The 15230-nt window shown below is 51.9% G+C and overlaps 1 protein-coding gene across 2 annotated transcripts in view; it reads right to left on the reverse strand.

The window, feature by feature from the left end:
- APLP1 (amyloid beta precursor like protein 1) overlaps positions 1–14341 on the reverse strand; it is a 50956-nt gene extending 36615 nt beyond the window's left edge. The window contains exons 1-4 of one of the 2 annotated variants that reach the window (XM_081868986.1): positions 13989–14341; positions 6404–6571; positions 2816–2945; positions 1206–1318 (exon numbers count right to left, since the gene is read on the reverse strand). In XM_081868986.1, coding sequence (XP_081725112.1) covers positions 1206–1318; positions 2816–2945; positions 6404–6571; positions 13989–14090 — 513 coding nt within the window. In that variant the 5' untranslated portion in view covers positions 14091–14341. The remainder of the gene's footprint in view (positions 1–1205; positions 1319–2815; positions 2946–6403; positions 6572–13988) is intronic. The other variant, XM_081868987.1, reaches the window with a different exon arrangement.
- Positions 14342–15230: the final 889 nt, after the last annotated feature.

The following is a 15230-nucleotide window of genomic DNA, read 5'->3' on the forward strand; positions in this document are numbered from 1 at the left end:
AAAAAGAAAGTCAGCGGTAAAAATGACTTGCTTGACATGATGTACAGTATTATTATTAATATTTATTTATTTTACTTCTATACAGTCCTATACCCGAAGGTCTCACATGAAAAATCACTTACATAAAATCAAAACAAAAACCAGATTAAGCCCCCTCCTGAAAAGAGCCAGCATTTTAAAAAGGGTATAGGATGTCAGGTCAGGCAAAGGCCTGGTCGAAAAGGAATGTTTTTGCCTGGCGCCTAAAGATGTACAGTGAAGGTGTCAGGCGGACTTCCCTGGGGAGAGCATTCTACAGAGGGGGAGCCACTGGAGAGAAGGCCTGTTCTCGTGATGCCACTCTCCTGACCTCTCGAGGAAGAGGCCTCAGAAGAAGAGGCCACGAAGAAGGACTTCAGAAGATGATCTCAGGGTCTGGGTAGGTTCATATGGGAAGAGGTGATCCTTAAGGTATTGTGGTCCTGAGCTGTTTAAGGCTTTATAGGTCAAAACCAGCACTTTGAATTGGGCCCAGAAATTAATCGTAGGTTGCATTATATCACGGTCATCCTCCAGGGACATTTAATAGGAAACTTGGGGGGTTAAAAATTATCATTGCCAGCATCCTACTTTGGGAGGAAGCGGCGAGGGTTATCAAAAACCAGCCTGTAACTGCGGCACAAACACTCTCTCAACTCTCTCTTAAAGCAGTGTTTCCCAAACTGGGGCCTCCAGCTGTTTTTGGACTACAACTCCCATCATCCCTAGCTAGCAGGATCAGTGGTCAGGGATGATGGGAATTGTAGTCCGAAAACAACAACAACAACTGGAGACCCAAGTTTGGGAAAACACTGTTTTAAAGAGTCTTGGCAGCCTCTTCACCTTCAGCAGAGCTTGCCTTAAAGCAGGGATAGGAAACCTGCAGTCCCTGGCTTGTTTTCAAGTCCCTGGAGAAAGGGAAAGAGGGCAGGTGGAGGATATGCTAAAATGGGCAGAGCTTTGGAAAGGGGAGTTTTCTACAAACCATCGACTGAGACCTTGGGCAAGAGTGATCTTCCCTTCCCAAGGCAGCCCACTCAGCGGTGGGGAAAAGAGAGAGAGGAAAGGGGAGGATGGCAGATGGCTCCTGAGGGAATGTGACCCTCAGCTGAAAAAAAGAAGGTTCCCCCCCCTTACTTTAAAGTATCTGCTACTTTCCCTTCCCTAAGGTGCTCCCAGCTGCTCACCTCTTTGGCCACGCTGTGCCAATATAAGTAGGTCTCGCACGAATCCATTTTTTCTTGGTGCAGGAATTTGCACTTGTCGGGCACGAGGAGAGCTTCGCTCACAAATTCACCCACTAGAGAAGGGACAGAAGGAGGCAGCGTTACAATTTATGACTTTTTTTTTTTAATCCCACCCATCCTTGAAAGAGTTCAAGGCAGCGTGCATGGCCCATTTTATCATCACCACAACCCTGCGAGGTAGGAAGGTTGGAGAGAGAGAGTGGAAGATCCAAGGTCACGAAGCTCACTGTGTTGGTTAAGTGGGGATTTAAACCCGAGTCTTCCCAAGAATGATAGAGTTGTACAATTAGAAGGGACCCTGAGGGTCATCTAGTCCAAGTCCCTGCAATGCAGGAATATGCAGCTGTCGCTTATGGGAATCGAACCTGCAACCTTTCTAACCCAAGCTTCCCCAACCTGGTGCCCCCAGACGTTTTGGACTACTACCCTCATCTGTCCCAGCCAGCAATGGTAAGAGATGATGGGTGGTGCAAGTCCAATAACATCTGGGGATCCAAGGTTGGGAGAGGCTGGTGTTGGTAGAGCATGAGACTCTTAATCTCAGGTCCGTGGGTTCAAGCCCCACGCTGGGTAAAAGATCCCTGCATTGCAGGGGGTTGGACTGGATGACCCCTCGTGATCCCTTGCAACTCTATGATGGACAAATAGTCTGAATCTTCTATAAGCCAGATTCCTAGATAGCAAGCTTCTCATAATCATGCAGCTTACAGCTGGTCCATACAAAGTTCTCATCAGCCCCAGCTAGCATGGCTAATGCTAAATGGAGGGCACCAGGTTGGGGAACGTTGCCCTTAGCACTGCAACACACTGGTGCTTGCTCCTTCTATTTCCCAGTACATTTCTGAGAACTACTCAAAGTGCAAGTGCTCACCTTTAGGGCTTTGTATGTACTGGGAAATAGGCCCTGTTTACCTGAAGGAGCGTCTCCAACCCCATTGCTTAGCCAGGACATTGAGGTTCAGCTCCGAGGGCCTTCTGGCAGTTTCCTCACTGCAAGAAGTGAGGTTATAGGGAACCAGGCAGAGGGCCTTCTTGGTGGTGGTGCCCACCCAGTGGAATGCCCTCCCATCAAAAGTCAAGGAGATAAAGAACTAGACAACCTTTAGAAGACACCTGAAGGCAGCCCTGTATAGGGATGTTTTTAATGTTTGATGTTTTGTTATGTTTTTGAATATGCTGGAAGCCGCCCAGAGTGTCTGGGGCAACCCAGTTACATGGGTGGGGTACAAAATATAATAATACATAACAACAACAACAACAACAACAACAACAACAACAACAGCAACAACAATAGCAGCTCAGTAGGAAAGCACTTGCTTTACAAGCAGAGAGACAATGATCTGCAGGGTCTAGACTAGGAATGGGAAACCTCTGCTGTTCTCTGTGCTGATCAGCTTCCATCAGCCCCTGTCAGTTTAGCCAGGGATGATGGGAAGCGAGGTCCAACCACACCTGGAAAGCCACAGCTTCTCCAGCCCTGGTCTGCACGAAATACAGCAAGCGCAGCTCTCGTGCCAACTCCCTGCGGCTGTTCCTCATCTGGCACTTACCCAGACACTGGTAGGGCACCACGATGTGCTGGTGGCCTTTGCATTTGGGCCTCCCCTTCTTGCACCAGTTGTCGATCGTGACGGGCTGGGTGCCCTCCACGGCGTTGGTGATCTGCAACTCGGGATACACCTGCGGGTGGAGCATAGAAGAGGCACACAGATCACAGCAGGGAAGGGGAGAGAGGGAAAAGCAGGGACAGGGGACACAAGAGCTTTTGATCCTTATTATGCATCAAAGAACAATGGCACATGCATACACTTCCTCCTCCTCCCTCTGAAGGAGCATCTTAAAGTGGCATACCTGGAGTTCCTAAGTACAGTGGTGGCCCTACTATGAGGCAGAGGGAGGCAGCCGCCTCAAACGGTAGGTGCTGAGGGGCAGGGAGAAATAGTGAGGTGTTGGGAGGGCCATCTGTGCATGCTAGGTGGCCTGTTCTGAACCCCGTAAGCTAGCCTGATGCCTTCAGATGGGGTAGAGGATGCTGCCCTGTTGGTGGTGTTGACGCCAACTTCAACTGCAAGTCTTCTCTGGCACGTTTTTGTACAATGAAGGGGAGAGGGTGTCAACCTGTCCTTTGCCCCAGGTAGCCTTGTCTGAGCAGAGCTCCTTCAGATTATACTCTGGTCTCAGATTCCACGTTCAAGGCACAGGAGCGCATGGGTGGGTTGCAAGCACAAACAAGAACAATCCCATTTCCCAAACAACAGCAGGGTGAACCTGAAGGGGCAAGGAACGGCCAGATCATAATAAACTTTGGTGCCTGAGGTGGAAAATGGCATCCTTCTGCCGATGTGTCTCGTATATACCTGCTGGGACCCCAATAACCTTTTCAGAAGACATTTTCTGGATACAGTGGTGCCCCGCAAGACGAATGCCTCGCAGGACGGAAAACCCGCTAGACGAAAGGGTTTTCCGTTTTGGAGGTGCTTCGCAAAACGAATTTCCTATGGGCTTGCTTCGCAAGACGAAAATGTCTTGCGAGTTCCTGCGGGTTTTTTTCCCTCCCCCCCTTTTCTAAGCCGCTAAGCCGCTTATCAGCTGATCCGCTAAGCCGCTTAACAGCTGATCCGCTAAGCCGCTTAACAGCTGATCCGCTAATCCGCTTAACAGCTGATCCGCTAAGCTGCTTATCAGCTGATCCGCTAAGCCCCTAAGCCGCTAATAGCGCTAATCCGCTAATCCGCTAATGGGCTTGCTTCGCAAGACGAAAAAACCGCAAGACAAAGAGACTCGCGGAACGGATTCTTTTCGTCTTGCGAGGCATCACTGTATTGCTGCCAAATGCGGCAAGTCCAGTGGTCACAAGGGACAGTGACTTTTCAGTGGTGGCTCCTGGTTAGGGAATGCCTTCCTCACTTGTTCACTGCATTGTGCTCTTTTCAGCACCAAGTGAAGACCTTTATATTTCCCCCGTTTCTCTCTCTCCAGTTTTAGAACTTTTAAAAACAGTTATTTATGCTATTGCTGTTTCTCTTGCTGGTTTTAACTATTTGTGTGGTATATATTCCATTTTTAAATTTTTTTAAAATTACTTGCATTAAACGCATGGCTTCTGGTGGATTTGTGAGTTTAACTTTTATTTGTGATCTGCACAGAGAACTTTTCGTTAACTGCAGGTAGGAAATCTACCGCGGCAGCATTACACAACTCTGGTTTGTTTGAACAACAGTTGTGCTGGAGACTAGATAGAGCCCTATGGACCACCTCTCTCTCCTCTCTGCAAACACTTTGACACCCTCAAAGGAGCTCCGAAATCTGCCTCCTCTTCTTTGCTGTAGGACCACCCTTGGGAAAGGCATAGAGCTTCAGTGTTTCTTCCAGGGAAAGGATGGCTATGGAGGACCTTTTCTGCTTGCTTCCCCCTTACATCATTTGGCTGGGCTAATTTGTCTGCACCTTTTGACTTAAATCACCACTTAATGGTCCGTTTATTACAACACAACGGCATGTGTAAGGCGCTTTGAATACTTGAGCATAAATGCAGATGTGGCGTTATTATCCCCATACTGCAGACAGGAATGCTGAGAGGGGGTGGCTGGGCTAGGGCCAGCTGATGATTTCATGGCAGCTGAGAGAGCTTAAACTTTGAGGAAGGGTCATAGCTCAGTGGTAGAGCATCTGCCTTGCATGCAGAACGTCCCAGGTTTGATCCCCAGGTAGGGCTGGGAATGTCCAAGTCCGTACTGAGAGCATGCAGGCGTCCTGCGCCTGCAAACAGAGTGCTTATTATGATCTGGATTAACTGGGGGTAGTGGGAAGGAGTGATGACGCTCCCTTATTATGGCAGGTAGTTGGACTTTCCTGATGCGCCAGTGGTGCAGATGCTTGTCTTGGGTGGGGGGAGTGGTACTGCTAATAACATTCACAAATAGGGGGGTATTTGAGAGTGGCCTTGCCAGATGCATCTGTTTCAGCATGGGAGAGAGAAGTCCTAACCAAAGCAGGAGGGCACACAGCTTGGTGCGTGAGAGTCAGACAAACAGAAAGTCTGGTGCCAATGCTTCTGGATGCTTGTGTACTTGAGGGGCTGTCTATCAACACATTTTGAGATGGCCTGGGGACCTCTGATGGTCCTTATATATCTCCACTGATGCCAACAACTAGCACCCGTGTGGTTTCGTTGGTGTAGGACCTGGACAATTGGGTTCAAATCCCACTCATCTCACTGGGAGAGCTTGGGCCAGAGACCAACTCTCAGCCTGACCTACCTCACAGGCTTGTTGTGAGGAAAACATGAGGGAAGGGGGAAATGGCACATGCCACCTTGAGCCTCTTGGAGGAAAAGTGGGACGTAAAGATAACAGCACATAAAAGATACCAACAAACATCACTTTCAGCGCTCATGGCCCCAGGCACCTCAGCATATAGGGAATGGCAGTGGGCAAAGGGACATCATTCTAGAAGTGAGCTCATTTATTATTTTCTTGCTGCATAGGTTTATAGGCCATCCAATAAGCTTAGCATTGTATACATGGAATGCCCAGGTAGCTAGACAGCCAGGTAACTGACCTGTTTGGTTTCACAGATGAATCTATTCCTGGTGCACGTGTGTGGTTCTTTGTGTACATTTATGACTTTGCAGGCGATGGGAAATATGTCTGCCTGAAACCCTGGAAAGCTGCTACCAACTTGCCTGGATATAAGGCAAGTTCCTAACCACATCAAATAGCCTTGGGTCATTTCTCTGGACCCAGTTATAGAATAGAAATGGGATTCAATGGATTGGGCTGGTAGACCAGTGATTCCCAAACTTGGGTCGCCGGCTGTTGTTGAACTACAGTTCCTATCATCCCTGACCATTTGTCCTGCTAGCTAGGGATAGTGGGAGTTGTAGTCCAAAAACAGCTGGAACCCAAATTTGGGAAACGCTGTGGATGAGAAAGACAGAGACAGCCAAGGTTAGATTCACAATGGTGTGTGTGTGTGTGTGTGTGTGTGTGTGTGTGTAGACTCCAGTGCAGGGCTAAGCATATGGTTCAGGGTGAATTGAAGCAGAATTGGAAGGTGGAGATGGGCCAAGGCAAAAAGGAGAAGGAGGGCTTGAGGAAGCACTGGTCGTGGAAGAGGAGCAGGTGAGCGCTTGATACCTCCTGGCAGTAGCTCCGGATCTCCTCACTGGTGTGGAAGCAGGTGTTGGTGCCGAAGGCGTCAGGCTCCCAGCGCCCTGTCTGTACATTGAGATGCAGGACCAGCTTCCCACAGAACATGGCCACTTGGGGAGTCCCGAGTGCCGGGCCAAGGGCTGCCCCAATCCCCTACAACACACAAAGGGAAGAGAGGAGTGATAAGACGGGCACGTTCTGCAAAACACCAGACACACGTTTGGATCACGTTGAACAGTCTCCTCCTGGCAGGGCACCTCCCAGAGCTAGCAGGGAAGGGTGTTCCCCGGCCACATCACTCCCATGACCCCCCACGAAGCCTCACATCTTCGCATCTACCTGCCCTTTTGCTGTTTCCCTCCCCCCATCTTTGTTTGCACCATCTCTCTGTCTCTCTCCGTCTTCTCCTCCTCAGCAACCGTGGGGATGTTGTTGCTGTGGCAACCGCTCCCCATGGAGTTGCCAGATCTTCTCTGTTGCCATGGAGACCAGCTCCCAGATGGAAATTAATACTGCATCACCAGCCCCTCCCTCAGCAGTTTCTCATCTTGGGCCCACTCCCACCAGGCAGCAGCACCACCACCTCCTCCTTGTCTTCCTCGCCGCCCCCCACCGCTCCCAGCTCACCTTCCTTCCACTCCTTTTCTCTATTCCTTCATCTAGAATCTCGCTATGCTGCCATCCATCTCTGTCCAAATGCCACCCCCCCCCAGTTTCCTCCCTCTCTCCCATCTCAGTCAGTGTTTCTCACAGTGCCGCTTCATTGGGCCTCCACAGCTGGCACCCACTAGAGACACAAGGTGCAGGGCGAGCAGGGGCTCCCCCACCTTATCATTCTCCTCTCTCCCGTGCTTGCCCCTCTTCACTTCCACTAAGGGGCCCAGGCCTCTGAGGGCCACTGCAGCACCAGTGTGCCTGGTTCAGTGACAACAACGCTGTTTTCATAACTTCGCCCGGCTGGACCAAAGGCACAAACAAGGCCTTATTCACCACAGTGTCCAAGGTAGCAAGTCAGAAGGCGGCACTAGAAAGGGGGAGACAAGGCCCCAGCTAAACAAGCAACTGTAGGCTAAGGATAGATAGGTCTGTTAATTTCAGTTCTTCCCCCTTTTTTCTAATATTACGCTCAGTTCTCCACATTTCCACATCAGTTCGCGAATTTGAAAGGTCCCCATGAAAATTGTCAACATTTTTGTGCCGATTCCTCCTAATATATATGTGTTTTATGCAATTCCGCCTAATTCATGTTTGCAAGCAAAACACATTGTTTATGTTACTTCTGCTAGGATAGTATATTTTTACTCTCCTATATGCATTTTTGTACATATTGCATGGCTGGAGAGGTGCATTGCAAAATTCAGAGAGACGTGTGAATTCCGAGGGATAAAATCCTAGAATTGTAGAGTTGGAAGGGACGTGAGGGTCATCTAGTCCAATCCCTTGCAATGCAGGAATCTTTTGCCCAACGTGGGGCTCAAACCCACAACCCTGAGATTAAGAGTCTTATGCTCTACTGACTGAGCTATCTCAGCATGGTTGCATTTCAGTTTCTGTGCTGCCTTGGAAAGCGAGAATTACAACACAAACTGAACTGAATTATCTCCCCTGATTCCTAGCCACAGGTTCCTCACCCTTGACCTAAAACAGCCCAACATTTCCCCAACATTTTCCTGACAGAGCCAATTCAAAACAGCCAGGCAGAAATGTGGCACAACTTTCCACAAAACACCAACATTCACAACAGGGAATTCATTTATTTCTGAAACCACCTCTGTGTCAAAAAAAAAATTGTCTCCATGCAGAAAGCCAATACATTAGTGTGTTTGCTAGGCATCCTAGACGCACCCTTCAAACATAGCTATTTTACACCCACCACAGAATTTATAAGATGTGCAAGTCCATTTTTAATTTAAAAGCAAAACAACTAAACTAAAAGGGGGCATTTAATTAAGAAAACATTTGGTAATTGCAAACTGAACTGAATCTCTTCCCACTTTCCTAGCTAAGGCCAAAGCAATAACAGGTCTGGAAGGAATCAGAGGGATGTAGCCAGCTAAGTCGTACCCAGAGTAGTCCCACTGAAATGAATGGGTGTGTGATATTACGATTTATTAACTTACATATTGGTTCCAAAATGGCTTCTAAGCAGTTTCCAAGCACAAAATTCCTTACAAAATTCATACGTAATCGAAATGCACAATGAAGTCGGCCATGCCCGTTTGTTTCAATAGGTCTACTCCGGGTAGGACTAGCATAAGATACAACCCATCGGAAGTCCGAATCTGGAGAGACAAATTGCAAGCAGTGCTGGCTGCAGGCCAAGGATGGGGGCCAGCCTGTGAAAGGGCTAGAGACACACAGAGTTTGTTTTAAGCGTGGGTGTAGCAAGAGCAAACACAGCACTTGAGGGACAAGTGTAAAGAGGAGCTGCAGGAGGACGATGAGTGTGGGGGACCTGTGGTGCTAGTGGCGGGGGTGGGAGGGAGAGGAGATGGGGGAAGGCAAAGATGGCTTTGGTTCCGGCTAGGAGAACCAGCGGTGGAGCTGCAAAAAGACTTCCCTGCCACTCCCACTTCCCCTGCAGTCTCCGCTCTGCCTGGATTGAACTAAGGATCTCGGTTTTCCTGCTCTTGGGGAGGAGGGAGAAGGTGACAGCTTGAGGCAAGGGAGGGAGATTAGGAAGACCTGCTCTGCAATCCCCCCAAGAGATGGGGGGGATGGACAGTGCAACCAGGAACACACGTCAGGTACATATGGGGCCTGCACATTCCCTCCAAGCTGGTGGAGGGTGGACGGGGGGGGGAATAGAACAGGCAACTCTGTGTGTGTGTGTGTGTGTGTGTGTGTGTGCGTGCGCGTGTGTGTGCAAGGGGGAGGACAATGGAGAAGTGAGGCTTGGATTAAGTTGGATCCCATGGCTAAGCTGCTGCTCTGAGCGATTAAGCAGCTGCTGCAATTTGGTTGCAGGCTGACCTCCCTGCAGGCCGGGGTGGAGTGGGGTTAGGCATCAAAAACAAAAAGGGGGGGTGCAGAAAAAAGGAGAGGCCTGAGTCATCACCCCCCTACCCAATCAGCACCCTGACCAAGAATCTGGGGGAGGGGGGTGCGTGCGCATACACACAACATCAATGACAGGTGAACGACGACAAAGAGGTAGCTGGGAAATGGAAGCCAGAGCGGCACGGAAGTGGTTAATTGGCACAGGGATTAATAAGTGCAGCGCTAATCCCCCCTCCTGCTCCCCCCCCATAAGCACTTAGCGAGATGAGATAGAGAGGAGAGGAAGCATCCACCTGCTTCCCCCTCCCCCCTCCAACGCAGGATCTGCGGGGGGTGTGTGTGTGTTAGGGACCCTGCAGAAAAAAAGCTACAGTCTGCTGGCTCTCCCCAACTTTACATTGCAGGAGGAAACTATGCAGGGTTAAAAGAGGAATGCAGCCTAAGAGAGGCAGCAGTGCATAGGGGGGGAAGTAAAAAGGAAAGGAGATGGAAAAGGCTTATGTTTTCTCTCTGCCTCCCTCAAAGCTGCAATTCGCCCTGTATCCCATCGCTCCTGAGCTGATTCAGGATGCTCAGAGCATCACAGCACCAGCTAGCTGTGCGAGATGGAGGAAGAGAGGGCCGGGAGCCAAGCGAGAAGCAGAGGGGTGAGAGGTGGAAGAATTGAGGCTCCTTTTTGCCCCTTCTGGCCTGTGGTGCAGAAGGCACCTCAGGAAGCGCCCCCAAATTTATGGGGAACCTCACCATGCAAAGACGATGGATTTTGCAAGTCTCTGCAGAAATGCAGGCTTGTGCAAGGAACCCGTTCCCTTGTCCAGTGGAGGAGGGTGGCAAGTTCACCCACCCACCAAGATTGCTTGGCACCACACACTTGAAGCAGATCAGTCCAAACACACCACTGCAAAAAAGGTGAATGGTCTCTAGCGGGAGGGTGACCTGGGGCTTCTACACAGCACATTTTGGTTTTAAGGCCTAACAGAACCTTCATGAAGGGTATGGAACCTTCTCTGTGATTATACGGCCACAACCCCCCATTGCGACCAGGAGGAGATGAATACGGCAACCGGATGAGTCCTTCTAGCCCTCTTGGTAGATTGTGGCGCATGCAGAAGGGACAAGTAGTAGACTAGAAATAGCTTTCATTTCTAATACCGCACGCTATGTTCGGATTTAGGAACAATGGCAACTCAACTGCATTTACAACAGGAATTTCTCTGTGGGCTTTTACCATTGCCGTCCCACTTCAAGCAAGCCACAAATTGCCCGAGCTGCAGACAGTTCTCTTCTCTCAAGGAAAACAAAGAACAGCTCGTCACAAGTCTCCCAGCTGCCGTGAAGTAGAAACAGGGGACACCTAAGGGAGATGTGGGCTGGGCCTTGCGAAGCAGAACGCTTCGGATTCCAGCCCTGCTGACCCCATCCTCAATATGATGGGGAGGGCAAAGGGTGGCAGGCCCATCCAGTCTTCTTTCTAACTGAAGAGATCGTAGAATCGTCTTGCTGGAACACAAAGATCATGGCTCTGTCTAGACCAGTGTTCTGTCTCCAACCATAACTAGTTCGCTGCCTTGGACAGTTGTAAGTTGGGCATGAGACCACAAGACATGGCCTTTGGCTTGTCCAGGAGCTTCTCTACTGGAAGATGCCCTATCTAGAGATGTGAAGGTCTGGAAAATAACTGGGGGGGGGATCTGGGTTTTCTCCCTGCTTTTTTGGTGGGAAAGAACAGGGTGTGGGTGTGTGTTTTGGAGGGGAATCTGGGGGACAGGTTTTTCCTTAATTTTCCTAGTTTCTTTCCTGGGCCTTCACATCTCTTCCAGAGGTGTACCACCCCCGACACCTTGCTGGGGAAGGACAAGTGGGGAGAGTGCTGTTGCACTCATGCCCTGCATGTGGACTTCCTAGGCATGTGTTTGGCCACTGAGAAAAGGAGGCTGGGCAAGACGAGGTGTTAAATCTGGTCCAGCAGAGGACCTTCTCACAGAGGTGCTCTATTTAGCCAACAGGTAGGGCCTGCAGAAAAGTGTTGCAGTAGGAAGCGCTCCTGTTCAGGGCTCGAGCCTGCCAGCCATGCCTACTTCAAGGTACTCCATTCCATTCTCTCTTCCTGCTGCCCCCCCATACTCTACCTTTTATGTTGACAGAGCAAGCTAAAGTTTCATTAGATTGCTTAGGTTCCCCCATTTGTTGTCATTCTCTAGCCTGCTAGGACCACAAAGCTTGCCAGTCCATATATTAGATATGCAGATGATAGAAGGTAGGTCTGTCTGAAACTAGCAGCTGCCACCATCACAAGAACACACGAAGAACCACAGTTCCCATGGGCTTTCTTGCTTTCTGTTCAGAAAGGAGCCAAGTTCTGTATTGAGAACACAGGATCTTAGCACTGACCGAGACCCATTTGGGAAGGAATAATTATTATCGCATGCCTCCCACCAAGAAACAGCACATGATGACTCTATTGCCATTATTCACCTGTTCTCCGGGGGATGGGGGAGGTTTCCTGAGATCTGGTAGGGTACAAGCAAGTATTGGTTTTCTTCTGCCAGCTAGGCTCTTCAGCACTGACAACCTCACCACCATGGCAAACACAGATGGTGCTTCTCCGGCGCAATGTGCCAACCCATGGCCAAAAGCCATTTCCCCCCACAGAGCAAAGCAAGAAAGGAGTAGCGAGCAAAGTCTTCCCCACCCCCTGCACCGCCCGAACACATGCACCACGAGGAATCTGCATCCAAACCAAGGCTTTGGACAGGGGTCTTGAGCTACAGAGGACCTAGAATGGTGCAGCACCAGGAAGTTGCTTCTGCATCTTATCTCAGTGAGCTAAGGGTGGGAGGCAGGACTTGGCGGGGGCTCCTTTGAGTCAGAAACACCTGCAGCCTTTCATCAAAGGGTTACAACAAGGTCCTACAGAGAGCCAGGAAGGATGAAGAGCAGGTCTGCAGCTTTGGCCTGGGAGGGGAAAGGCAGCAGAGTGGGCAATAATCGAGACCAAAACGACATCTGACATGGAATAACTGCAATTTGAGCTCCTGGGTTGTTTTTTTTTTAAGGGGGGCTCCCTATTTAATTTGAGTAGAAATGGTGGGGGCAATGCTGGCTCTATGTTTTGAAAGGCCCTAGGTCTAAGCAGCCTCCCCCCCCCCGTGAGTGAGCTAACCCCCCACTGCAGTAGGTCCAGGGGGTCTCTTGCTAGTGGAGGGGGCCCTCAGCAGATGCTTGAGCAATGCCAATTCTTGATAGGGAAGATATGGCACAGTCTAGGCTTGATGTTGCGAATGGAGGAGGAGGGAGACCATCCTGCGCTCCACAGAAGATGGCAGGTTGACAGCCCAGATGGAGGACTGCAATCATCACCAAGCATGGCTTGGCCCACCAGCCTCCCTCTCTGCTGTGCAAACGAGAGACAGACAGACTCTCTGCAGGCCCCATCGCATCATTTCAAAACAAGTCTCTTTTGGTACTTCCCCTGAGCTCAGGAAGGCCACCATCTGCTTAACCCTCATTGCAGTGTTGGATGGGACAGATAACAGGATGCTTCCCTGACTTCCAGGCCATGGGGCTGAGGGGCTGTGAAGTTCACCTGGAGGAATGTGTCCCCCCGCCCAATCCTGGGTAGGTCAGTGGGATTTGGGCTGCTTGCACACCATACATTCAAAGCACTTCCCCCCCACTCCCCGCACCAGAAGAATCCTGGGAACCATAGTTGGTAATGTAGATCTGGACAGGGGAAACTACAATTCCCATGATTATGCTTAAATGCAAGGTCTGTATGCAGCCTTGCTCACAGGCAAGCAAAAACAAAACAGAGAGAAGTGCCAATCCGGACAGAAGAGCCACACTCCCCAAAGGAGCCCAAGGGCCCCTTAAAAGAATGTCCCACTGGTTTTGAAACAAGGGGGTCCTGCAGCCCAGCCCCCAAATGCCTGTTTCCCACTCCAGAGGCAAAAGGTGAGACGCCTGAGGTCCAGAGGAGGTCTCAGGGAAGAGGGGGAGAGCGCCACGCCACGCCGGCCTCTTTTCTCGCTTTGGGGACACCCCGTCTCCCAAGCAGATGAAGTGGGTGGGTGTCGATCCCCGCCCCCCAGGCCTGCTATCTCCAGATGGAATCTGGGCAGGGCGAGCAAACAGCAAAACAGATGCCCGCTTCTCCTTGGAACAAGCACTCGGCGCGCAGGCAGAAAGGGGGGCGCCTTGCCTGGACATCACCTACGACGTCGCCTCCTCCAGCCGCTACCCTCCATGCTAGCCAGCCAGCCAGTCTGCCCGCCCGCCCGCTCTCCCTCCAGGCGCAGGTTTCCCGATAAGCGCCTCCTTCCTTAGCCTCTTAACCAGGAGGAGATCCGAGGGGATCAAGGGGTGCCAGTGACCTTGGGCAGCCCGCCCCGGACACCTTGAGCGCGCCATCCCCGCCCGGGGGTCCCTTCCTCCTGCGCTCCAAAGAGACATCTCGTCGAGGCTGGGCAATAAAAGCCCCCGCAAGCTCCCCGGGCGCAGCAGCCGCCCAGGAGGCTCTCCCTCCCTCTCTCCCTCCTGCCCCACCCACCCACCCTCTCGGCGGGCTCACCTGGGTGTTGGCTGCGCCTCCGGGCCCCAGGCAAGAAGCCAGCAAGAGCAACGGCGCCAGCAAGCAGCGCGCAGCGACGGCGCATCCCGCCGCCCCAGCCATGGCTCGCTCGCTCGCTCTCCCTTTCAGCCGACGCTGCGGCCGCTTCTCCTGCGGCGCCCGGGAGCTTCCCGCCTCCTTCTGGCGGCGAAGCCAAGGGAGAACCCGGGATGGGTGGCGGCGCTGGGGGAGATCCTAGGGCTTGGGGGTCGCCTCCCTGCGCGCGCTTGCACCAGCTCAAGAGCTGCTGCTGCTGTTGCTGCGGCGCCGTCGGTTCCCAGCTGGGCTGTGACAGGAGGAGCTGGCCCCGCTGCTGCTGCTGCTGCTGCTGCTGCTGCCACCGCCTGCTCCTCCTCTTTCCCCGCCGCCGCTGCGGCTGCAGCGCCTCTCCCTGGCCCCTCCTCCTCGCCCCTCCCGCCGCTCTGGCTGCAGCCACAATAGCTGCGACGTAGCGCCCAGCAGGGCGGAGCCAGAGTCGCAGCAGCCTGGGGGCGGGGCTCGCGGGCCGCTTGCAGACGGAGGAGGTGGGCGGGGAGCCTTCGCGGCTGCCCCTTTTCCAAGCAAGCGGGGGGGGGGGGGCGGAGGCGGGGGTGTCCCGGCCCCGCCGTCGAACCTGATCGCCGTGCGCTTTTCTTCGCAGCCGGAAAACGCCCTTCGCCCCTCGGATCCGAGGTGCCTGGAGGAAAGGCGGCGGGATTGCGGAGAGAGGCGAGGGAGGGGCCTGCGGCGACCATGGAGAAGGTTTCTGGTAGAAGAGAATGGTACTCTGTCCATGCTTAGGGGCGGTCTCGCTTTAGGCTGCAGTTCAGAGACACCGCTTACCCTGGAGCAAGGCCCATTCAGTTCAATGGGATTTATTTCCCAGTAGGATGGGGTTGTTAATTAGACAGTGGGTGCGGCGCGAGGAGAGCTCTTCTTGCTGAGCCTTTGGGTGATGTCCGAAAGTCCCTTAGTGATGCGCTTAGGTAGTTTTAGACTCTGGACTTAATGGTCCCATGCCCCAGCTTTTGATGACAGTGTGGAACTTTGCTTCCTTCCTGCTTGGAGACTCTGGTGGGGCCTTGCCCCCGATACTGTTTGTTCATAGCAGTCAAAGGGGCAGGAGGCAACTGCCCCCTCTGTGAGTTCACATGAATGCCTAACTAGTGCTCCCCCCACAAGCCCTCTTCAGACATCCCAAAAACCTTGTTTTTGCATTTATAT

This window comes from Podarcis erhardii (genome assembly GCF_964252035.2).
Source record: "Podarcis erhardii genome assembly, chromosome: 7".
NCBI lineage: Eukaryota > Metazoa > Chordata > Lepidosauria > Squamata > Lacertidae > Podarcis > Podarcis erhardii.